The sequence below is a fragment of the Silurus meridionalis genome, chromosome 12, assembly GCF_014805685.1.
Source record: "Silurus meridionalis isolate SWU-2019-XX chromosome 12, ASM1480568v1, whole genome shotgun sequence".
In the NCBI taxonomy this organism is placed as follows: Eukaryota; Metazoa; Chordata; class Actinopteri; order Siluriformes; family Siluridae; genus Silurus; species Silurus meridionalis.
In genome coordinates, this window is record NC_060895.1 from 7,326,058 (window position 1) to 7,352,107 (window position 26,050).

The following is a 26,050-nucleotide window of genomic DNA, read 5'->3' on the forward strand; positions in this document are numbered from 1 at the left end:
CATGTCAAACTCAAGGCCCCGGGCTACTTCCGGCCAATGGATCCATTATATCCGTCCTGCAAGGTGATATCATTTTTCTCTTATAACTTGTAATGATTGACTTTGTGGAGGCTGCAGTTTCTATGCTCACTCCCTGAAACAATGCACTGTTTTCGCTTACAGGCAGCTTAAACGCACTGCATGTGTGGAAGTACATTATCTGTGCTCTTTTATGAAAAATAACAAAAGCACAAACAGCATGCTGATCATCTCACTGATGAACACCTTCGCTCTTTCGTGAGAGTTGCCCCAGCACAGACCCTAACACCAAACATTATTGTACTGGCAGCCGAAATAACGATGCTAAGCAACTCGCTCAGACCATATGAGTAGAATGTACTTCTTTTGATTACTGTTTAATTTTTGTATAGTTTATTTTGTATCCTCACTGTCTTCTTGTTCATTAAAAATGACAGTGTTTGGCCCTCTATTTAGACCCAGTATTTTATTTTGGCCCCCTCTTTACTTTAGTCCTATCTTGAATGTTCAGTTATAAATCCATGATTGCGGTATACACACACTAGCACAGGTGAGATAGTGTAATAGAGGGATAGCATGATGGCATGATGGGGAGGCATCGCCCTCTGGTGGACGGGCAGTTACGTCACAAAGCCTACTTATCAACAACCTTAAGTACAAGGAAAATAGGCTTAAATCCCTTAATAATCACAGATTAATGATTGTATCTTTTGGATTGAGTCCTCCGGAAAGGTTGTTCAAAATGATATTTCATATCCATTACTTGGATTATATCCATTAATATCCATTACCTTTTTTAGAGGCAACAGGCAATGATAGGATCCTTAACCAAAAACACATGTATATAATAAATCATCCACGAATCATTTATCAATCCTAATTAACATCACTGGCCTAATTTATTGCATGGCAGCCGAGTGAAAATTCTCATCTTAGACTGTAAGAAAGCATGGGTTTATATATATTTCATGAACGATTAGAGCAAGTGCATTAATGATTTCCTGCCTGGCCAAGGTGTGGAGCCTAGTTACGGCGGATGAATGTCAAATGCCTTGCTCTTATATATATATATATATATATAGTAAGCTACATAGGCCGCACGAGCTATTATAGCATAGGCGGTGTAGTGCATTTAGGTAGGGAATAAGAAATCATTTGGGATGGGACCATTGGCTGATCCAGGATCAGCATGTAGCGCAGTGTCCTACATTGAAGGAAGCCGCACAGGCCCGCCATTTCACTGAACGCTTTTCTGCTCCTTGGAACACGCCTGCAGGGTGGCGGAAAAAAAGGGAGGAGGGGAAGAAGACAGTCGGATTTGGGGCAAGAAAGGAATGGGAGATGAGGCAAAGGATCCGTGCCACGTTTTTTTTTGTTTGTTTCACTCGGGTTTTTAACGATGTAACGCTGTAGAAGAGGGAGCAGATAGCGATCTCGCCTCGGTTCCGGATTTGTTCGGTCTCGGTTGCTGTTTCTCTTTGTATCCCTAATCAAAGACTGCGAACACACAGGACGAGCTGTACGTGTTGTTGTTTTTGTTGTTGGTGTTTTTTTTTTTTTTTTTAAGAAAATCCGACATATTTTCTTTTCTTTCTTCACCCGCCTGGGCGCGCTGAAGATGTCGGGCCAGAGCATAACGGACAGGATAACGGCCGCTCAGCACAGCGTTACCGGCTCGGCCGTGTCCAAAACCGTCTGCAAGGCGACCACACATGAAATCATGGGCCCTAAAAAGAAACATTTGGATTGTAAGTATTTGGAAAGAGTTGACAGGTTTGGGATTTGGGTTAGATAATAAAAAAGATGCTCCAGATTCCCTCTTTTGGGCTTCTATTGTATTGTTATGGCGACCCTGTTTACGCTACACCACAATGATCATAAGTCAGGGTCATGAGCTGGATGAATTATTCCAGGACATGATCAGTGGTGATCGGATATGATTTTTATGATTAATAGTCCTCCATTTCTTGTAGAAATACTTGTGATGTGTTCTATACAATCGAAGGATTGTGCAGGCCGAGGTGTGTAGACAAAGATGAAAATCTCTTGAGGATTTTTTTAATGCAGGAAACAGAATCAGCATCTGTTCATACTGTTTATAAGCACCAGGTTCACTTTCCATGAGATACAAATAACAAATCACTGCTGCTGTTATTTATTTATTTTTTATTTAATTTTTTTCAATGTATCCATGATGGACCTTCACTTAAGTGTTCAAGTGATGATACATGATGATTGCATTCATATCTGGACAGGTTGCACAGCATCACAATCCCTGTTCAGAACATCCCAGAGATTATAGTATTTAGCACGCGGAGATTACTTTTTTATCCATTTGGCAGATGTTTTGCTATTTTTTTTTTATCCGTAACAACCAAAAAGTAAGGCAGTTCAGAGTTTTACTTAGGAGGACTCCACGTTTGGCTGGGATTTGATTGAAGTCAAGTGAAGTTTATTTCTATGGCGCTTTTCACAACAGACATTGTCTCAAAGCAGCTTTACAGAAATCAACAGTCAAGGTGAACGGTGTGTGTTTATCCCTGATGAGCAAGCCATGGCGACTGTGGCAAGGAAAAACTTCCTTAGATGTTATGAGGAAGAAACCTTGAGAGAACCAGACTCAAAAGGGGAACCGATCCTCATTTGGGTGACATCAAGAGTGTGATTATAATCTTTAAACTATACAGAACACTGGAGAGAGAGAACCAGCATGAGCACTGGAGTATAAGATTATAAGTAATGTTCTGTCTCATTTGATAATTTGATCTCATATCCTTCCAGGATTCTGGACTATAATTATTATGAACAGTTTGTGACAATGGATTCGAGCCACATTTCTCATGAACGGTTTGTTCTCAGTGAACAAATGACATTGAATGGATATTCGGTGTCGTCTAGATCAGGATAGGTTTTCTTTTGAGGCTGGTTGCTCTCAATGTTTCTCTGCCTCATGACTTCTCAGAGAGTTTTCCTTGCCACAGTCGACAAGCTCATTAGGGATACGTTTAAATGGATACAATTATAGGGACTAGTTCATGAATGTGTATTCGTAATCTGTTCATTTCTAAATAGCTGCTTTAGAATATCCAATGTCTAAACATGCTTTACAAATATTGAATACTACAACAGAATAACTTCACTTGAATCTAAGTTTTTACTTCTCCAAGAGTTTTCTGGTGATTCTGATGGCGCCCATGTGCGGATGAGGAAGTCTGTCGTGTACTGAACAAGGCCTGTGAGAATGGAAAAAATGCAAAAAATATACAAATCAGTTGGTTCACAGGGCTAGAATTGGGTACGACATTATTCAGTCTCAGAGATTAGAAGCCTGCATGACATGACAACGGCCACCGCAAATTCCCGTTTACATCGCAACAATAAACACATATATTTACCGTATTTTTCGGACTATAAGACGCTACTTTTTTCCCATGTTTTGAACCCTGTGGCTTAAACAACGAAGCGGCTTATTTATGAATTTTTCCTGGGTTTTTCCCGGTTTCACAAACTTCAAGCCAAAAAACTGAACCCCATAACATTAGACCAATGAAATTTCCGAACGGAAACGAAAAAACGCACCTCACCTGTGTTCTGAGCTGCACGGCATCGAGAGAAAAAACTTATTTTAACGCACGACGATGCCAATAAACTCCCGAGAGAAATAGTTGTGAAAGGAAGGAGGAAGACAGTGAACAATGACTTTCTTGGTCGGCTACTGTTTAGATACAAGCCGTGGTAACGCGTTGAGTCAGGGTCATGGGAGAGCTCGCTAACTCCAGTTACAACAGAAATCATATAAGCACAGACAGGTTTCCAAAACTCGTGCTTTTTTATTTTTCTTGTCAAAGAAACTTAGAAATGAGCATCAGAAAATAATAAGGATATATTCCTCGTCTTGAACACACGCAGTAATACCGGAAAAACTTTATAGTCCGGAAATTACGGTAACTAATTTGTGGGGGAAATGTTGTGCGATGGTCAATAGTGTGTGTGTCATGTGATTAGTGTTGCAGAAGTTGTATCCTGAAGTTATTGGCAGCTTGGAAATGAATATTTGTTCCCCAACCAGTGCCTTCCATTGCTGTACCGCTCAGATCGATTGAGGTTATGATTTGTCCACTGCTGTTTGTACTATTCTTGTATTGTAATTTCTGTAAGAGTTATTTTACTGTACAACATTCCTCGTGGAGGGGGGGGTTGGTCTATTTTAGTAGCTATAAACCATATATGGTGAAAGATTGCTTGTCCTCTGAAGCTGCAGTCGTGTATCAGCGTGAATCAAAGTTGGCAGATTTTTCAAGCCAGTTCTGGCAGACGTGTGTTATCAGAAGTCAGGCTTGCTCATCACAATGTTAATAAAGAAGCTACCAAACAAGCAGTTTAATGCGTACGATTCGCCTCTGAGAGTTTTGTTTGATTCAGGTTTATTTAAAGGCAGAAACAAAAACCTGATTCAGATGCTGCCTTTAGTGTAAGTGTGACAGATTCATCTAAAACTTCCACCACACACAAGATTCCAATTACCTGAATACTAGTCCACTGGGTCACCTGTTACTTACTGCATTTACGGCAATATTTCCAGTGTATTTGCAAAGTCATGGCTTTGTGATTGCTGTTCAGAAGCCTTGAAATATCTCTGATCATTGGTTTGGAAAATTCTGGATTGTTAATGTTTAAATTCTGCCTAATTCTCTGTCTTTTGGTTAAAGATTGTTTGCTCCTTCGATATTTCGACCTCCATATGGCAATGATATTGTTAAATACTGCACTTGTGGCCATACCCTTCTTACTATGTTACTACTATAGAACCTGATTGTTAAGCTAAAAAATTCAATGTTATTTATATCACGTGATCACTACAGCTTCTCTCAAAAAGGTCATCCATTTTACTTTCTTCACTTTTCTATGGGGACTGGATAGATACTAACGAATCCAAAAAAAAAGCAGGGTATAAATTCTACAATAGGCAAAAAATTTAATAGTTTATACAAAGCTAGGCCTTTGTCATTTCCTGGCTTTGTTTTAACGTTCTGGTTGTCATATGCAATCAATACCCAGGCAGCGTGAAGCCGTGCTCACACTACACGTTTTGTTTCGATGACTTCCATTCAATGCATGCGGATGGCGTGCACTAGAAACGCAAGCTCTCATTTCAGTTCAGTGCGCTCCAAAGCAGAGCTCTTACTATAAATTATTTTAGTAGTCAAGTATTCTACCGATTATTCCAGTCATTAATCGAGTCATCGGATAAGACTAAATAAAAGACTAAAAGTAAGCTCTACCTTATCTTCTCCTTCTCCTTCTCTCCACCTGACCTTCTCCTTCTCTTCTCCAATCTTCTCCTTCTCTCCACCTGATCTTCTCCTTCTCTCCACCTGATCTTCTTCTTCTCTCCACCTTATCTTCTCCTTCTCTCCACCTTATCTTTTCCTTTTCCTTCTCTTCTGCAATCTTCTCATTCTCTCCACCTGATCTTCTCCTTCTCTCCACCTTATCTCCTTCTCTCCACCTGATCTTTTCCTTCTCCTTCTCTTCACCTGATCTTTTCCTTCTCCTTCTCTCCACCTTCTCTTCTCAATCTCCTTTACTTCTCCTGATCTTCTCCTTCTTTTGACTTGATCGTCTCCTTCTCTCCACCTGATCGTCTCCTTCTCTCCACCTGATCGTCTCCTTCTCTCCACCTGATCTTCTCCTTCTCTCCACCTGATCTTCTCCTTCTCTCCACCTGATCCTCTCCTTCTCTCCACCTGATCCTCTCCTCTCCACCTGATCCTCTCCTCTCCACCTGATCCTCTCCTCTTTGCCTGATCTTCTCCTTCTCGCCACCTGATCTCCATCTCCTTTACTTTACCTGATCTTCTTTATCTCCTTCTCTTTACCTGATCTTCTCCTTCTCTTCACCTGATTTTCCACCTGAAATTCTGTAAAGCTGCTTTGAGACAATGTCTGTTGTAAAAAGTGCTATAGGAATAATCTTGACTTGACAAAATACTAAATATACAAGAGAAAAAAGTAATTTGAGGTTGAGGTTAAAAACATTTAGCACACCATTTGCTGCTTTTTTATGTTTCAGTTTGAAATGATGGCAAACTTTCCCTCTCTTTCTTTGTGGCCTTAATCCTATGGAAGCCCGTTTCCACCACATAAAAAATAATAATTTTTCCCCTGCAATTATCACTTTTTACTCACAATCATACGTCATTTCTGGTGCATCCAGGGGTATCCAGCATGAAGTTTGAAGCTGTTGGCGTATGAACGAAGCTCCTCTGCTTCATCTGTCTTGTTCCGTCTCCTCCTGAGCTGATTGTTAGACAGAGTTCTCTCCAGGGATCAGAGGCTTAGTTTGATACCATGCGATTCTACTGATTGTAGCACATTTTATTTTCAACGTGTAAACTTTCTGTCTCTACAGAGGGGGTGATGCTGCCCGAATGGCTAAAGAAATACTCAGAATTGCGAGAAAATAAATAATTGAAACAGTGTGGCGGAAACAGGCTTCCATACGAATCTTCTCCTCGCCCCTCGCTGTTTTCTCCCCGTTCCTCCATTTTTAATTCTGTAGCATCTTCTGTGTTACCTGTCCACAGCGCTTCACAGTTTAGCGGGTGGTGCGTCAGTAATAATGGTCCGTGGGAAACGCAGCGCTCCGTGTGTAGTTAAATGTATAAACATTTTTGTAATTGAATTACTTGAGTTAGTTGAGGAATTGTTACAGCCCTTCAAGTTTGCCAAGCTCTCACCAGCAAACTCATATCATGTGAAGATGTGTGATTGATAGAATACTTCAGAAAATGAAGATGAAGGAAACAGTGATTATAACGTTGTCGCACCAATCCAGTTTCATGCAGCACGGCTTTAAAAAAATATAAAATCAGCATTTAAAAAAAACTGCTTGGTTTGCAGTGTTCCAGATATATTATATATTTTAACATTGCCATATCTGGTTGCTGCCCATATTCGTAGCGTATCTCGGAAGAAAATTTGTTTGTGGAAAGTCTAGTCTGGCGTCGGCTTATGCGTGATCATAGTGTCGGAAATTTGTCGGGCGTTGTTAAAGATTTTCTTTGATGTACCTCAGTCACTAAACCGGTGTGTCATACATGCTGTAATTTACATAATTCTCTTTGTTTTGTGCTTAAAGAAATTGAATATAATGTTGATTTCAGTATGGCGCAAGCTTTTGTAATTGTTGGTTGCAGTCTGTTATTGAGTTCACTGTATGTCTTGGTTTAATATCATGTCTTGGTTTAATCTTTTTATATTTCAAATACAAATATTTTAACAGTTGATAATTCCTGTAAAGCAACTAAGGAAATTCAACATAATAGGATAACAAGTTATTATTTTTTAACGGATGCTGCCTTTGTTCTTTTTAATTGTTTATGGTTACAATGTTATTACCCAGCTAAGTTACATAGGATGACTGCTATACAAGTCCCAGTGGCATACACATTCCTGTTCCCAGTATAATCGTATAAATTGTAGAGATTAAAGGTTCACTGACTTCTTTAAACTCTGATATTTCTACACATATTTTGCTATTACTAACAGCACACCAAAGTATGTTTTTCGACGAGGTTCTAAATAGAGGGAGACCGATTTTACTGGTGGATTTTAAAGATACCAAGAGAACCTATTGCTGATAACCGATTAATCAACCGATTATTGTAAAATAGCACTAAACTTTATTACAAAAATAATAAATAATAAAACTACTGAATCATGAAAATGTGCCAAATTAAATAAATATGAATATATTCAATCTATTAATTAATTCAATAAAAAATAAAAGACGCATTCAAACTGAAACGAAAAGTAACACTTCAAATAAATAAAAACGGTCACATCCAAAATGAATAATAATTCAAATAAACACTTAAAATAACAACAAATTTTAAAAGGTCAAATCAAACACACTGTATAACGACAACAGACCTTCACAGACTTCCAGCAACAGACACAACCCGGAAAAACTATACTCTAAAAGCTACTCTTAGTCTAGTTCCAAATGAAAAGTCAGGAACTGTCAAGGTCGCTAGTATCCAGGTTCCACTGTATATTTTTTACCAAAGCTATCGACTATCGGTGCCGAAAAATTGGCAAAACCATTGAATCAGTTCTAAACCTCTTTGTGACTTGTTTCCTCTCTTTATAGATCTCATCCACTGTACTAACGAGATGAACGTGAACATTCCTCAGCTGGCTGACTCGTTGTTTGAGAGGACCACCAACACCAGCTGGGTGGTCGTCTTCAAATCCCTCATCACAACACACCACCTCATGGTCTACGGCAACGAGGTCGGTACCGATGTCCACCATTTACAATATTCAACATTAGTTATGTCGGTGTTAATATAGTAAGTATTTTGTTTCGCATTTTTCTGCAGCGTTTTGTTCAGTATCTGGCCTCCAGGAATACCTTATTCAACCTCAGTAACTTTTTGGACAAAAGTGGACTACAAGGTACTGTGGGACACTTTCAGAAATGAAATCTATGTAACTTTGTAGTTCAGCTAGGTTGTAAAGCTATATAAGGATGGAATTGTACCGATAGATTTTTTTTTGTTTCTCCCATAGGTTATGACATGTCGACTTTTATTCGGCGGTACAGCCGATATCTGAACGAGAAAGCAGTGTCTTATCGACAGGTGGCGTTTGATTTTACAAAAGTTAAGCGTGGGTAAGACATCAGATAAAATACATACCTTCTTTTATCCATTTTATTTCGAAACATAAATAAATGAGACTTAAGTTTGTTTGAATTTTGTTACAAGATGTACAGTAGAGCTTTGCTAGATTTACAGTATGTCGAGTCTAGTTTTTAGTGTGTAATGTGATGCAATGGTGCTTTCCTTTAGGGTCGATGGAGTGATGAGAACCATGAATACGGAAAAGCTCCTTAAAACCATCCTATCATCCAAAACCAGATGGATGCCCTGTTGGACTTCAACGTGAGTTTAGCACAATACTGAACATCATATTCTGTTCACAAGTCATTTTGTGAAGAAATCAAACGGTTGTTCTTTGTCCAGGTCAATGCCAATGAGCTCACCAACGGGGTTATTAATGCAGCCTTCATGCTCCTCTTCAAAGACTCAATCAGGCTTTTTGCAGCTTACAACGAGGGGATAATCAACCTGCTGGGTAAAGCTTTCCACACATCTACACATGCCATGGTTTTTTTTCTTTTTTTTTAATCGCAGTTTTTTGATGGACCTAATGATACATTCTTCTTGTTAGTGTTAGTCATATTTAATAACATCATTACTTATTCACAATTATTATGAATAGAATATTCTGAATATTATTTGTGATTTGTCTTGCGTTCTCTTATGAACAAGGTTTGAAGAAAGTTTCCTATAGGTACTTTCTGAATCTTTTAGCAGATCGCAGTAGCACTGTCTAAACATGTGCGCAGTCAATGCCTTGTAGCTCAGTAGATGTTCAAATAGTAGCAGATTTTGAAAAATAATTATTAGCAAATTGTATTATTAGATATTGTATTTATTTTTAAAGTTCTCTTCAGAAATTAGAAACTAAATGATAAGTATTTTGATATACTATATGGACACCTGAACATAAGATTTAGTTCCCATTTGCTGTTATGATAACCTCTAATCTCCTGGGAAGGTGTATCTTTAGATTTTGGCAGGTGTTTGTGGAGATTCATGCTCATACATCAACGAGGGTTTCAGTGTAATCAGGTACTGATGGAGGTGAGGTGAGGAGGCCTGGGGTGCAATCAGTATTCTAATTAATGCCAAAGGTGTTCAGTAAGGTTGAGGTCAGAGCTCTATAGAAAGCCACATAGGAGCTTCTAATCCAAATCATTTAAAGCATATCTTCATGGAGCTCTCTGGAACGGTTTTTGTGTCTCCTAGTACAAGTGAAGGGAAATTTTTTAACTAATGCACTCAAAGACACCATTTACATGCTCTTTTACTTTGTGGTAACCGTGGGGAAGAACCGCATATGGCTTGAATCTTCAGGTGTCCCTATAATTTTGCCTATATAGTGTATGTAATGAATAGATTACAGTCATTTCTTAGGCTTTAATATGATTATAAAGCATTGAGATTTGTGTTCCCCAGTTCTCAGGATGTCAATGATGTGAAATGATCCCCAATGAAAATGTGACTTCTCTAATGTTGTGTAAAAAAGTTTTTTAAAAATCGATCAAATTAATATTACAGTAGATATAAAATCTCTATTGAGCCTGCCGGTGAATTTAATTGATAAATCAAATGTCATATCTTTTCTCAACCTTTAGTGTGAGCAGTCAAAAGTGAAAATGTTCTGAGGAAAAGGAAAAGACGTACAGTTATTTGGTTGCATAAGTGAGCACACAGACTTGTGCATGTAGTACAGCACTTTTTAGAAAAGTCTGCCAGTTTTTATTTGGCAATTTTAGTCTACTCCTTTTTGCAAAAATGCTCTATCAGCTTGTGAGGGCATGCTTCAAATCACTCAATGGGATTTTGATAGGATTTAGATCTGGGCTCTGATGAAGGTATTTTAAAATATAAATCTTTTTTTTTTTTTTTTATTTTTTTTTTTTGGAAATCTCTAAAGTCGTTCCTTGGTTGACTTAGACATTCAAAATGAATAAAAAAGACACTTCAACAAACAGCACAAATCAGTGAGTCGTACTCTATATTGATAGTGGACCTTCTCAGCCTCTCCAGCAACAGATGCAACTCGGAAAAACTTTCAGTATCGATTTTTGCCAATAGCCGATAGTTTCAGCAATGATCACTTATAGTTTTATCAATATATACCGCAATTTCCGGACTATTAAAGCGCACCCAAATATAAGCTGCACCCACTGAATTTGACAAAGATTTTTATTTTGATCATAAATACGCTGCACCTGTCTATAAGCCGCAGTCTGTCTACACTGAAACTAATGAACTTTACACAGGCTTTAAAGACAGTGTCTGTTACACGGCTTGTATCTAAACAGTAGCCGACCAAGAAAGTCATTGTTCACTGTCTTCCTCCTTCCTTTTACAACAATTTCTCTCAGGAGTTTATCTTTTGGCATCGTCGTGCGTTTAAAAATCACCACCGGTGAAGTTTTTCTCCGATGCTGTGCAGCTCAGAACACAGGTGAAGTGTGTTTTTCATGCCCGGTTGTTTTCAGCGTGACGAATGATTCACATTTCCTGTTGACAGTCCGAGTGAGCGGCAGGTCAAATGTCAGAGGAACCTCATCCATATTTATGATGTGGTGCGGCCTGATTCAGTGGGGGCGCATCTGATTTAATATAAAGAGTTTCATTGAACCCGTTCTGCAATTTCATTGGTTTAATGTTATGGGGCTCAGTTTTTTAGATTGAAGTTTGTGAAACCGGGAAAAACCCAGGACAAATCCATAAATTAGCCGCTTCATTGTTTAAGCCGCTGGGTTCAAAGCGTGGGAAAAAAGTAGCGGCTTATAGTCCGGAAAATACGGTACTTAAAATACAAATTAAAATATATTTGTTATTCAAATTCGTTTTCACTGCTTCAAATGCGGGGCATATTTCATGGAGTGTCATGAGACGCTTGTGTTCCCATCCACAGAAAAGTATTTCGACATGAAGAAGGTTCAGTGCAAAGAAGGACTGGACATTTACAAGAAATTTCTTACCAGAATGACACGCATCTCTGAGTTCCTCAAGGTGGCAGAGGTGAGTTTCTCTGGCAATAGTATTATAAGAAAGTGTGAAAGGTAAGCTCCGTTTTAACATTCACGCTTTTGTCCATTTACAGCAGGTGGGGATAGACCGAGGGGACATTCCTGATCTCTCTCAGGTAAAATCCCATGTGGCTGTTGTACACTAGCTCCTCAGGGAAGATCTAGAGCCAGAATTCATTTTGCTATTTTTCCCTGCATAACTTTATTTTGCTGTATGATCTACCTTAGTGTTCTCCAAATATCTGCTATTATAGTTTTCTCACTGGGCTATTATTTAATTAAAAAAAGCATGAAGCTTACTAAAGAAATGCATGTAACTGAAAAATCTTCACTCTGCTTTTCTTAACTTTCCTCTACAGCAAATAAAGGTGTTTTTTATTTTCAGTGCAGCTGTAAGTAGAGGTGCATCTCAGTCAGCTTCCTAGGATGATAATCAGTATATTGTGTACATGAGCGACTCTGGCTCACTACACTGTTGATGAAATGTTCGGTAGCATTAATACATAGTCATAATTGGAATCACAAATTTGTTAGCATAACCAAAACCTTTTTCTGTTATGGAACTTTGTAGGCTATCAACTAGATTGTTTTAAGAAAACTTCAAAGTAGTTAGACACCAACATTTTAGAATAAAAAAATTGTCAATCATTTGAGCATTCAAACAATAATAACAAGCTATGGAACTTACATTTATAGACAACGTTGGCTGAAAGTCCGTCTGCGAATTATTTATTTATTTAATTTCATTTTTTTTTAACTGAGCGACTTCAGAAAACATCATTTCCTTTTTTCCCAGTAAGGGAACATAGTGATAATCTATGTGTCCTGGTTTCTGTTATGCATTGTAGTGTGAAAGTTGTACAATTTTACAATTGTGGCAGCCCTCCAATTATCCAACTCGCTATGGGGTCTGACTACTGAACTAGGAAGCTGATTGAGACGCACCCCTATGTGATCGGAAAAGTACTTTATGAAGAATTTTGTTTATTACATTACAGTGTATGACTGCCACAATGTAGTTATACCAGTCAAATTAGTCAATCCAAACTAGACCCAATCAACCAATTTAAAGCCTATTAGTATTGTACATATAAACAGTACATTAATAAATAAATACAAATAAACAGTAAATAAATCTAAAGTGCAAAGTAAAGATCTCTGATCGATATCACCTTTATATTCTGTATCTATCCTTATGTTTCCACTTCCTGTCCACCTTCAGTTTACAGTATGTGTAAGTACTTCTTTACTCACTTTTTCCTGCACTTGATTTCTGCTATGTTTTGTAGGTTTATTTTATTTTTATTTTTTTATGGGGGGTACAATCATTGTCTGGTTTATATTTTTTGAGCACATGGTTAAACTGCAAAATTCCTTGCCTTTGCTGTAGGCTCCCAGCAGTCTTCTGGATGCTTTAGAGCAGCACCTGGCCTCTTTGGAGGGCAAAAAGGTCAAGGATTCCACTGCGGCCAGCAGGTATTCGCCATAGGCATGGTTTTCCGAATCAGCATGGTTTCATTAACCATTCGTTTACACTTCATAAGAATTGTGAGGCAGATTTGATCGATGTAGGTCAATAGAGCGAAATGAATACTATGTATGCTTTTCGTAAGTAGCCAGTTTTTTGTGTACCTGTAAAATAGTGAGAGTGTTATACAGAGAGATGTAATATGCAGTAATGTAACTGTGTTCGACTCACAGGGCAAGCACGCTTTCTAATGCTGTTTCATCATTGGCAAACACTGGCATGTCTTTTACCAAAGTGGATGAGAGAGAAAAGCAGGCAGCCCTGGAGGAAGAGCAGGCCCGTCTGAAAGCACTGAAGGTGAGTAATCAGAACACAGCAAAACTTACAGGGGTGATACAAATCTACCAGTTAAAGGCTTGAACACATACGAGGGGCTTCATACTGTAATTTCTATTTTATACTATTTTCAAATAATAATGAAAAAAATGTATGCTGCTTTATATGTTGAACTGCCAATATAACTGCTTTATATTTTCAACTGATAAACTAGACCAGAGCTCTTCAACGTTTTTCAGGTCAAGGACCCTCTGATACAAAAATGTGTCAAACATAGCCACTGCTGTTAATTAAAACCAATAATATTACGCTAGTTATATTACATTACGATAATTAGAACTGTGTTGTTATTGTACATGTTGTTCAAATGATATAAAAAGATTAAAGCACCATAACATATATTTTGTAATTTGTAAATCACAATTTATTAGCTTGTTCACAGTTGTCTTTTATTTTAATAGCAATATTTATTTCCTTTTACTATCAGGTGGACTATTATACATTTACATGAACATCAGTGTTTAGTATAATTGAACTTCAATGTAATAATTATAATCTTTTTACAGTTAAATATTTTATCTTTGATGTTTTTACCCATGCTTATTTATTTGTGATTCAACATTCATTAGTGGACCCCCTGCAGTACCGCCGTGGACCCCCTAGGGGTGGCAGACACCCAGGTGAAGACCCATAAGCTAGACTTTTCTCAACTTGATGCTTGATTGTTTGCTGCTACTTCTAGGGTTGAAACGATTCCTCTAGTAACTCGAGTAATTCGAATACCAACATCATCGGGGGGAAATTATTATATGCTTTGTTTAGTCAGTTTACCGACACACAGAGCATTGTTTTTCCTTGTGGAGCATTATTACTGACGCACCACCCGTTACAGAACGGAATACGCTACAGAGTAAAAAAAATGGAGGAACGGGGAGAAAACAGCGAGTGGCGAGGAGAAGATTCATATGGAAGCCCGTTTCTGCCACACAGAGTTTTTCCTTGCAATTTCTAATTTATTTCTTGCAATTCCCACTTCTTACAGTTCTGACTTTATTTCTCTTTATTTTTTTTTGCCAATCAGGCAGCGTCAGCTCCTCTGTAGTGCCAGAAAGCTTTACACATTGAAAATGAAATGTGCTACAATTAGTTTATTTTTTTATATTTTTATTTATGAATTTTTTTTAATTTATAAATTTATATGTGCAGTTTGTTTTAAAATGGCAATAAAATGGCTAAACTGAATGGGTTCAGTATTCACAGATATGTAATTTTAGCAGTCCTGAAAAGAAAACCATTACTTATCCATTTTAAGGGACCTGTTTATTTTCTCTTATTATTTAGTGTTGCTCTTTAAGAAAGAAAAAGTATGTCTTATCCGATTGCTTAGTAAAATACACGATTACTAAAATGATCCATAGCTACAGCCCTAGCTACTTCTAAGATTTTTTGCCAGGGGAAACGACTATAGTTCTGAGGTAAAACAGGTTGACAGCAGTACGATGGTGTGGTGGGCACCACATCACAACTCCAGGGTCCTATTATCAATTACAAAGCTCAGGTTACTCCATGTTTCTCCTGGTGTCTGTGTGGGTTAAGTGCTTTGGTTTCCTTCCTTCCCAAAAACATGTAGGTCGATTGTGTATAGCTATGCTAAATTGCCCCCTAGGTGTAAATGGGTTTTTGATTGTGTGTGTGGCTGGTGTGCTGCAATGAACTGGATATATTCCTGCCTCATGAACAACCTCTGTCACAAATTCATTCACAATTTAGCTTTCGCTTTACTACTTACATTTGTCTTCAAAACAGAATTCATCCATGAGACTTTTATAAATGCCTTTTATGGACATTTAACTTATAACCGGCTCTGTTTCTTCCCAGGAACAGCGGTTGAAAGAGCTCTCTAAAAGGCCCTCATTTGCCACCACAGACACATCTCCGGTGTCCACCACAGCAGCCAGCATCAGCACAGCTCCTGCTATTGACCTGTTCTCCACTCCAAGCTGCTCTAATGGGTGAGCCTTTTAAAAATATTTGTCCAGTCTTTACCACTATAATGAATGTGGTAAATGTTTTACATTCTTATAAAATGAAAATGGAATATCAAATGTGATTCAGATGTAGAGGTCGACGTTTAGTGGATTTTATTGATACCAATAGCTAGGTTGGATCTTACATGCTCATAATCGAGTAACTGCTAGTTTTAAAAATGGATATTGGACAAAAAAACAAACATAACACTCCATGTAAAATAGTACTGAACTTTATTACAAAAAAAAAAAAATACAAATGCAATAAAAGAAACAAATATGAATATATTAATTATATGCATAAATATTGAGGAAAATAAAAGACATGCATTCAAACTGAAACAAAAGTAACAATACAGATAAATAAATCACAGTTACATCCAAAACGAATAAAAAAAAAGTTTTAAATGTGCATCCTAAGTGTCAGCGCTCAGTTTAACTAGTCAAACAAACAGCACGCGAATCAGTGATTCACCTCTAGAGGCCGCTCTTGTACTGTATAATAAAAGCCGACTTTCTCAGACGCTCCACCAAAAAACGCAGCCCAAAAAAACTATCGATACTATCGATATTTACTATCGGTGCCGATTAATTAATCGACCTCTAATCAACCAACATGCCTCAAGCTTTTGATTTTGTAAAATATTAAATTGCAAAATAGACACTGGCCTTTAGACATCAAATCTATAGTATTGTGTATTGGTAGAATCGAATTAGTAACAACAATTAAAATTTAAATAACATTAATCGTGATCCAAACATCCTGTGCTAGAAGTAGGCAGTATTAAATAGCTTTGTAAATAGAACTTTTGTTATATCCTTTAAATAACTGTGTAAGCAGACCAGTGTGGGGATAGAAAATGTATACTTGTATGAAATAAATAAAATCCTACCTGCTAAATATAATAGTTAATTTTTCTGTCTAATTTATGTAGTTTACATTTTTGTTTAGATAAACCACACTGTCATAACTGTCTCAATCTTTAGTTTTAATTTGGTTCTCAACTTTGAATTTCACTGTCGAACTATAACAGCTATAACCTGGAACACAGCAGACCCATGATTAGAGCACAAGTGAGCTTTTATTAGTTTATGCTTTTGCTTACGGTGTGCTAGATAACCAGCAATTGTAAAAAAATAAAATAAAAACAATCATGTATTAGTTTTCTAACATTTGCTGTGTTCTGCTCATCTTTCATTTTCATTTGCTCCCACATGAATTTTTACTGCTCATAGACAAAGAATAAAGGATATTATAGAAAATGTGTGGCAGAATAGGGCTCATGTGTGGCTTATTTGGTCATTACCCCTCTGGCTTGTGCCCAAACACCTACATGGAGGGCAGACCATATGCTAAACCTTTTTCCCACTTGTCACACACACCCCAACACTCAACACCCCCAGGTACATGAGGATGAATTGGGTTATCCTACAAATGCAACATTCTGAACAGACACTAGGTGGCAGGAGATTCCACACAGCTAAAACCTTGCACTGAAGTTCCAGCAGTATCTGCTGATTCATTTGTGTTCAGGTTTACAAAATTCATTTTGAGATTGTATTAGATGCAGTGTTGCCAGGTCACTTGAGGTGTTTTTATATTTCTATTACACAACTTTGATAAGCTACTGTTTCTTTGAATAATGTAAGTAATAGTGATTCGGTAGCAGTTCGAAACTTTATTAACTCTAGGATTAATGTGGTTATTGGGAAATAATATAAATGCACAATTACAATAACAGTAATAACTAATAACTAATATTAAATTGCTTTTAATTTTTATTGAATTTTATTCTCAGTTCCTTGAAGAGGGAGAGTGACCTTTTTGACTTCCATCCATCCATGCAACCAGGACCCTCACCCACACCATGGGGAGGTAGTGTAAACGTTCCTCCATCTTTATGTGTTAGCTTCATTGATTCTGCATGATCTTGTCTGCTCCATGTTTTCATTCTGATGTCTTTCCTGTTTGGCTGTTTTGTTTTTTTCCTCTTCTCTGTCTCTCCCTTTTGCCTGCTTAGATCCTTTTTCTACTTCTGAAGCTGTCGAAGGCTCCATCCCAACCCTTAACCCTTTTCTAACCAAACATGTCGATCCTGCTCATCCACCTGCTGTGTCGTCCGATGGTGTTAGTTTTCCTTCTAGGACATCAGGTCATGAGCTATTCAGTGGTAAACAGTCTTGCTTTCTTCCTTTTCTTCCTTTCTTTCTATTTCTCTTTAGATCCCATATGTAGTGCATTAGAAACATTGTTTCAGATGCAGATACTGTAGTTCACTTAATCTCTTAAGTAGTATGATGGCATGCCATCCCTACCTATGTTCTTCAGGAAACTTTGAGGCACTAAGGCTTGGTCCCTTGCAAAAAGGGATGTTCATAAGCAAACTTGTCATCTCTACCGAGTACCATTTTGTTTTTGAACAAACATGGATACTAAAGTTAAAATGCAAATATTGACATTGGCTCTAGTGTTCTCTCAGTGCACTCTTCAGACTAATATAAAATGCATCAGCCTTTAATTATCTATAATGTTTGAGATGCTCTCTCCTTCTCTTCACTCTTGTGTTAGATTCTTTTGGTCAAGCATCTATGATCCAGCATCTTACAAACCCCTCTCCCTTCCCGCCTGAGCCTTCCACTGTAGCAGGTCTTTTCCGAGGTAGGAGGCCTGTGCCTGCCGCTTGCTTTATGTATAACTCTTTTTGGTTCCTCTTGCCTCTTTTCAGCACTGTTCTATGTCTTGACTCTGCCATTTGCACCTCTTCCAGTTTTGTCTGGCGTTCCTATTGCCTGAGTGAACATTTATGTTTTGTTCATATATAAATGACTTGTTTTTACTAAAGGTGGAATACTGCATGACCAAAATGACTGCAAATTGTCAAGACCAAAAAATCACAAGACCAAAACAAGAGGGCAATGCACTAATCAAAAACCCTCACAATGGAAATAATTGAACAATGAGCAACCAGGAAAGACCATCTTAAAGATTGAGCAGTTCTGAATTTATAAAGAAAAAAAAGAATGGACAGAACTAGTGTGCAATTTGTGACGATCTTTTTTAAAGATTTGGTTGAAGATTGTAGGAAATGTAAATGTGTATAAAGTGTACTAAAAGCAGACTAAAAGCAGGTCACTCCAGGAGCAAAATTTTTAGGTCAGCTCTTGTTAGCAAGGATCTGGGCAACTAGGGGGCAAAGTGCATGAAGCTTCCTAGTAAGGAATGGGTCCAGGATGCCCTGTTGCAGGATTCAGCCATGTTCCTCAGGGCAGTATATACCTCCTTATTGATACTGGCATCTTCCTTCAGCAGCTGCTGCAGTCAGGCATGGAGTTTTTTCTTGCTGGATTCCTGCTTGAGCACTCATTAGATCAAAATTATGGCTTAAGTTGATCTGCCATAAAATAAGACAAAATTCAGACCTTTTATCAAGACTTATGTAGAATGAGATTTTCACTGGTTTTCTGAACTGCTGAGTCACTGGCTGTTTGCCTTGTGCTGTAAATTTAACTGGTGTGAGCTGTGTGATGCAGAGTTGCCTGTTCCAGATGATCGTAGGCGTTTAAATGGTGTGTGGCTGTGTTACTGGCCGGATTTGAAATCCAAGGTATCAAAAGTCATTTTGATAGCGATCAGCAAGAAAAGTTCTTAGATGTAATTAGGGATGTTGAGGAACTAAGGAAGCAGAAATAGCTTGCTGGTCAGCGGAATTCTCAGGCGCTTAGCTTGCGTGCACATATAGCATGATTTCACGAGGTACTAAATGCCAGGCAGATCAGATTCCCACCAATAGCAATTAACAGTTGGTGTGCTTTACCAACACTTGTACAGTACCCACATGTGATATGAGCTCATATAATTAGGTCATCACAGATGTTAGCGGGGAAAAAATACTCTTTATCTGAAAGGCACTGAGGGGTACTCGTGTGGTTATGGACAGTTTTGGGCTTTTTTATTAATTAATTAATTAATTGATTTTTTTTTTTTTTACAAAAACATTATTTAAAATGTTCTTGAACCCTTTTTTATTGTTAAACCTCTTGGTTTCTTCATTTCAGGGCAAAAATCACAAAACCCGTGCCAAATTCTTAGACCTGGCTGTATATTGTGTATAAAATATACACAACTATTTTTAATAAGTAATTAAAAATAATAAAGATTATAAACAAACATAAATGTTTAGTAAAGGTTATGGCAGTTTTTTTAAGGCTATTTAATGCCATAGGTACAGTGTTTTGCAAAAGACAAATAAATGCAGAGAAAAAGATGCCTTGAATAAGAATAAAATGATATGGGCTTTTCTATTTAAAACTATCTATATAGAGCATTTAAACAGCAATAAACAGATTTTTTTTTATGATAATCCTGGACAGATTAGTCTTAATTAGTTTTAATAAAAAAAAAATGGTCCGTAATATAATCACGTTACCTTCTTTGTTGACATTTTTACATTTCATATTGGTTGGAAAAATAATATCTGTATTAATTTGTTTTCTTTCTTTTTTGCCCAGTACTGTATGTTGTGTATGTGCCTTTATGTACCTAAACATTTTGATACTATCTGTATATTTATGTTAGAAGGCTCAATTTTACATTATATACAGTTCTATGGTGATATAGGAGTAAAGAGAGGAAAGTAACAGCTTTTTTTGTCTTTTGCAGGATACGGTCCTCCACAGGTTCCTCCTCCACAGAATACAGGGGAGCTAAATGTTGACTTTGAGTCTGTTTTTGGAAACAAAGCTGCCTCCTCTACTAACTTAGACACCAATGGTATAGCTCATATCATCTATTGTAAACATAACACCTGTTTTAAAAGTGTCTGTTTGTTTGACTGTGCTTTCATTTGTTTTGTTTTTTTTGTGCCTCAGAATAAATCTGCTATTTTCTTTAGTTAGTTTAAGTCACATTTTAAAGCTATACATTTCATTAAGATGCTTTTGTTGCTTGTCATTTTGGAAAATCTTTCAGGGGGGATTTTGAAGCCCACAATGGCCAGCTCTAATCAGCCTTCCTCTCAGAACCAAGAAAAGCTCATGTCAAACGATCTAGACTCCTCCTTAGCAAATCTAGTTGGAAGTAAGTTTTTATATGTAGAATTACTTATTTAATGCTTATAATTTATGTCTTTTTTTTTTTTTTTTTTTAAATACATCATTATCAATATCTCTTTTTAATGATTTTAGACTTGGGAATTGGAAATGGCACAACTAAAAAGTGAGTCAAATTATAATTTTTAGACAGTTTAACAAATCCAGTTTGAACACATTAACTATCTCTTAATGTGTTAACAGCGATATCCACTGGAGCCAGCCAGGAGAGAAGAAACTGACAGGTGGAATGAACTGGCAGCCCAAAGCAGCCCCTTCCACTACATGGAACCCTGTCTCAATGGTAAAAATTTCTGAGTTTGGTCATATCAGAATCTTGGCAAAGTAAACTGCTATGATCTCACTGGTGTTTGTTTTGTCTTTCAGCCTCCATCAGTTATGGCCTTCCCTGCAACAACCCCAACAGGCATGATGGGATATGGCCTGGTATGTATTTTAAGCTCAAAGCTACAGAATCAGTCACACTCTTGTAGAAAAAATGCCAATGCAAGCAAGAAGAAAACTTCTCAGACAATTTTAAAACGTTTCTGAAAATGTTCTAATTACACAAGATTACATTTGAGATTTTCTGCAAACGCTTTTTAAACCACAGAATAGAATAAAAGATAAAGAAATGACTGCTTGATTGTGTGTAGCCCCCACAGTTGCCCTCAATGTCCATGATGACACAACCCACAATGATGTACACACAGCCTGTCATGAGGCCATCCAACCCATTTGGATCTGTATCCAGTGCACAGGTATGCATATCTACTTTTTGTATATAAGGTATAGACCTGTGAAAGCTCTTTTGTTAGTGTAATTATCATAAGTTTTGCCAATGAATCGTCACCTATAGTTGATATCAGGATCTATCAGCTATAGGCAAAAATCTATAATGATAGTTTTTCCGGGTTGCGTTATACAGTATGAGAGCAGCGAATTACTGATGCCACATGCTGTTTATTGTCTTTTTTTTATTCATTTTGGAGCTAACTGATTTTATTAATTTGCCATTTTATTTGGTTTTTTTTTAATGCATGTCTTTTATTTTCCTCAATATTTATTAATATAAAAATATATTTATATTGATTTAATTTAGCACATGATTCAGTACTGTTTTTATTTAGTTATTTTTTAAATAAAGTTCAGTACTATTATTTAGATGGAGGGCTTTTTTTTTTTTGTGTATCCATCTAAAAAACTTGGTTGATTAATCGGTTATCGATCCAACCTAGCTATCGGTGTCTGTAAAATCCATTATCGGTCGACCTCTAGTAATAATGTGCTGCATCTCTCCTGATTAACCCTGGTTCACTGTGCTAACATTGGCCTTAAAACCTAAAGAACTCTTATCCACACTGCAAGCCTTTCTCCTTTGTGAGTTCCTTCCTTTACATCTCTAAGCTCTTTCCTTGACTGTTTCTCTCTTTGTGTCATGCTGTCTACACTAGCCCTCTGCTGCCTCTAGTCCCTCCAGTCAGAGCCCTCTTCGAGCTCCAGGACAAGACCCCTTTGCACAGCTCTCTCTCAAGGATTTCTTGTAGAACCTCATCTCTTGTCTAGGTACTACACACTCCCTGTGTATGTAATCTAGGTGCTGCATGATCCCTTTGTATTTAATCTAGGTAATTCATGACCCCTTTGCTTTTGCATAGTCACTGCATGCCCCCTGTGCTTTCCAGTAGGTATTGCACGACTTCTATTCTTTCGTCAGCAAATAAAGATTAATTTTTGTTTCCAGCTACCAACTCACTTAAACCTTGGGATCAGTCATCTTGTTTTGGGTGTGTTGGAAGCTGGTAAGGGCGTCTGCTAAATGCCGCAAATGTAAATGTAAAGAAGCTAAAAAGCATAGATGGTTCTCAATTTGTGGCTTCGCCAATTTCTTTGGAATATTCATTTTTAATATTTGTAGTACCTTTTGTTTTAGCTGTGATGGTTTCTGGGTGATCTTAGAATGCTTTTATGTAGGATATGTAAAAACTTATTTGTTTAAATGTTTATATGTAAAGTCATCCATTTATCTTCAGTAACCACTTTATTCTGGTAAGTGTCACACTGGATCCATTGAACACCGGTACTCTGAATCATGTTAATGCTATCATTAACTGCACTACCGTGCTTCTCAATGTCAATGTGAATGTTAGTATAATTGCATTTCCCTAAACAGAAATGTTGTCTGAGCAAGGTTTAAAAACTTTTGTGGAACAAACCATACCTACTATGTTCTCAGCACATAGCAGGAACATCACATCATCGCCTTTCCAAATACACAGTGTGATATTTGGCAAAGGACTTTACAGTATCCCACAAAAGTGAGTACACCCTTCACATTTTAGCAACCATTTTACTATATATAATCTTCTCAAGGGACAATACTATAGAAATTAAACTTTGATATAGAGTGGTCAACGTGCAGCTTGTATAGCAGCCATACAGCCATTATTGTCAAAATATCTGCCAACAAAAGTGAGTACATCCTAAGTGAACATGTCAAAACTGTGTCTAAAGTGTCAATATTGTGTGTGAGCAAAACTGTTATTCAGCACTGCCTTAATCCTTCTGGGCATGGATTCACCAGAGCTGCACAGGTTGTTGCTGTGATCCTCTTCCACTCCTCCATAATGACATCACAGAACTACTAGATGCTAAACACATGGTGCTTTTCCACCTTCCGCTTGAGGATGCCCCACAGCTGTTCAAAATGGTTCAGGTCTGGAGACATACTTCGCCTCTCCATCACCTTCAGCAAAGCAGTTGTCATCTTGGCGGTGTATTTCGTTATTACCTTACAAAACTGTCGTTTCCCCAAGTTTCTGAAAGTAGGGCATCTGCTTTAGAATGTCACAGTACATGTTGGAATCCATGTTTAGCCCAATGAGCCACAGCTACCTATTAACAGCAACGCTCATGCAGCGTCTGAGACTGATGCTACCACCACCATGCTTGACTGAAGGCAATTTTCTTAGTGCTCCTCACCAGGGCGTCGCCACACATGCTGGACACTATCTGAGCCAAACAAGTTTATCTTAGTCTCATGAGACCACAGGACATGGTTCCAGTAATTCATGCTCTTGAACAAGTTGTCTTCAGCAAACTGTTTGCAAAGTAAATCTGTACTGCTATACAAGCTTTACATTGATTACTCTAAAATATATCCAAATTTCATTTTTTTATAGTATTGTGCCTCAAGAAAATATAATAAAATTGTTGCTGAAATGTAAGAGGTGTACTCACTTTTGTTCAATACTGTATTGGCAAGGTTGCGATGTGATATTACGCGATATGATTATGCAAAAAAAAAACAGAACAGAGTGAGATCTGCATTTGCATTGATTATTTCTAAATTTACACTAAGCCTAACCCCTTAAACCTACCCATACCATGAAGCCTGCGCCAGTTTTAACCGTATCACACATCAGTGGCACGAACACCACATGATGCTTCTTAGCGTTTTAATGCCATTTTAACATATTTCTGCCTGAAAAACAAACCACACATAAACAAAACATATTGCCATCGTTACAAGCCAGTCAACGCTGCTATCACTTCGGCAGAAGTTGTACCTTTTTTACAGCAGCACCCCAGGAAACAAGTGGACATTAATGCTAACATTAGTAGCGCGCCGTTATGCTTGTACTTTCTGTCACTGAGTTCAGAGACGAAAAGAATGCTATCTATCTAGCAGTAAGGATATAAACTCAAAATATAACAGCTGAAAACCAAACAAAATATTGCGATACTTACGTGTATCTCTATTTTCTTACACCACTAATTTTATATCCTTTCTGGATGATAAATACATTCCAGACAAATCAAAGTGAGAGCTTTATTAATTTTAAGCGCCAGTAATATTAAGGAATATAAAGTCCTAAGTCGATCTGAATCCTCTGGAAATGAATTTACATCCTTGAAACTTTAATTTGTTTTGACTTGTATATATTTCATTAGTAAACAGTAAAACCTTGAATGCTTTGCTTGCAGATGCAGTTTATGTAACACAAGCTGAATTCACTCCCTGAAGTCAAAGCATTGTCCAGCGCAGCTCTGTGGTCTGTGCTGTCCTGCTCTTCAGAGGAACCAAACATGTCTAAAATGTCAACGGTCCAGGAACAGAAGGTGTGATGAGACCGGGAGCTTATTAGAATCATTTTGTAATTTTGTCTGCGATATGAAGTGATGCTGCTGTTCTACCCTGACCGGGGTTTCCTCATGCATTTTATAATCTGTAAGGATAGATAAATGGGACTGAGAAAGGTTATCATTGTATAAAAAAAAATATCTATGTTAATGTTCCCTGTTGCTGTTATTTTTCTTTCTTTTTGTTTCTTTTTTTTTTTTGGTTTTTAAAAGGGGAGAAAGGCAGGAATCTCCCTAAATCTAAGACTCTTACATTAAATAGGATAAAGTGATGCTATTTTACCACTTTGTTTAGTTTTGTCTTTTTAATTATGTTCACAAATAGACCTCACTTGTGTGTTTGTATTTATTTATGGTTTATACTAAAAAAAAGAGAATATGTATGAACGTGTATGCATTGGGTGGAAAAAAAAACTTAAAATAATTTAACTTTACACATGGGTGTTGGATTGTATAAGGCGATTAAAGCAATTAGAGATTTTTAAATTAGCTATGTGAAAATTACACCTGTAAGTTAAATGATATAGAACACTAAGTATTCTCTATGTTTCATGTCTAGAAATACTCTTTTGTAGATCGAGCATTCACAACCCAGAAGTATTGGGCAGATAAGATTTAGAACCTGGTTTGCTGATCTATATAGCCGAGTAATCACGCCTAGGGTTTATGAACTGAGTCGTCTAAGTATCTGCCGGGTGTCGCACTTGGGAAAGAGATGTTTCTGCATTATGCATGGCATGCCATTGTCTCAAATACACAGTTCAAGATGGCTGCCTCTTTGAATGTGAAGATTTGCCCTCATGTTTCAGACTTGAATAATAGCAAGCCACTTCCCCCAGGACAGCTGGCTGGGCCCACTTGCCTAATTTGATATCGTAATGGACAAAGGTCATATTTATCACTGTATATCTAACATGTAAAATACAAACAAACCAACAACAAAAGAACGTCTTGACCAAAAGAAACATTGAGCGCTGTTGACCAGTGCATTATGTATATATCGGATTCTGGGTGTTTAGCTAAGGATGGATTGAAATGTGAAAGCAATTCGAATGAATCTGACTTTATTGACGTTCTGCTGAATATTGTCGTCCTCACAGATTGTTTTCTTTTGTTTACATATTTAAAAAAAAAACTGTAAGAAAACTAGTGTACTTTTTTTCAAATAAAGTGCAGCTTCCACAACACACGCTGTCCTCTTTCTATCGGTGAGCTTTGGGTTTTTGTCCAGTAGGGTTTGTCTTTAGAGGTCCGTGCATGGAAATATAGAAATTGGAAATATTCTGATGA

General features: G+C 37.4%; 1 protein-coding gene across 1 annotated transcript; it reads left to right on the plus strand.

The window, feature by feature from the left end:
* Positions 1-1,211: 1,211 nt before the first annotated feature.
* Positions 1,212-25,105, plus strand: picalmb (phosphatidylinositol binding clathrin assembly protein b). Its single transcript, XM_046863138.1, is given in 24 exon segments — positions 1,212-1,766; positions 8,174-8,316; positions 8,406-8,481; positions 8,596-8,698; positions 8,877-8,923; positions 8,926-8,969; positions 9,051-9,162; positions 11,584-11,690; positions 11,773-11,814; positions 13,089-13,174; positions 13,400-13,523; positions 14,132-14,182; positions 15,381-15,514; positions 17,329-17,405; positions 17,551-17,700; positions 18,099-18,188; positions 20,190-20,300; positions 20,499-20,606; positions 20,714-20,744; positions 20,822-20,921; positions 21,005-21,064; positions 21,274-21,378; positions 22,072-22,183; positions 24,605-25,105. Coding segments are annotated over 23 exon segments (2,124 nt in total). The 5' UTR covers positions 1,212-1,636; the 3' UTR covers positions 22,165-22,183; positions 24,605-25,105.
* The last annotated feature ends 945 nt before the right edge of the window (positions 25,106-26,050 follow it).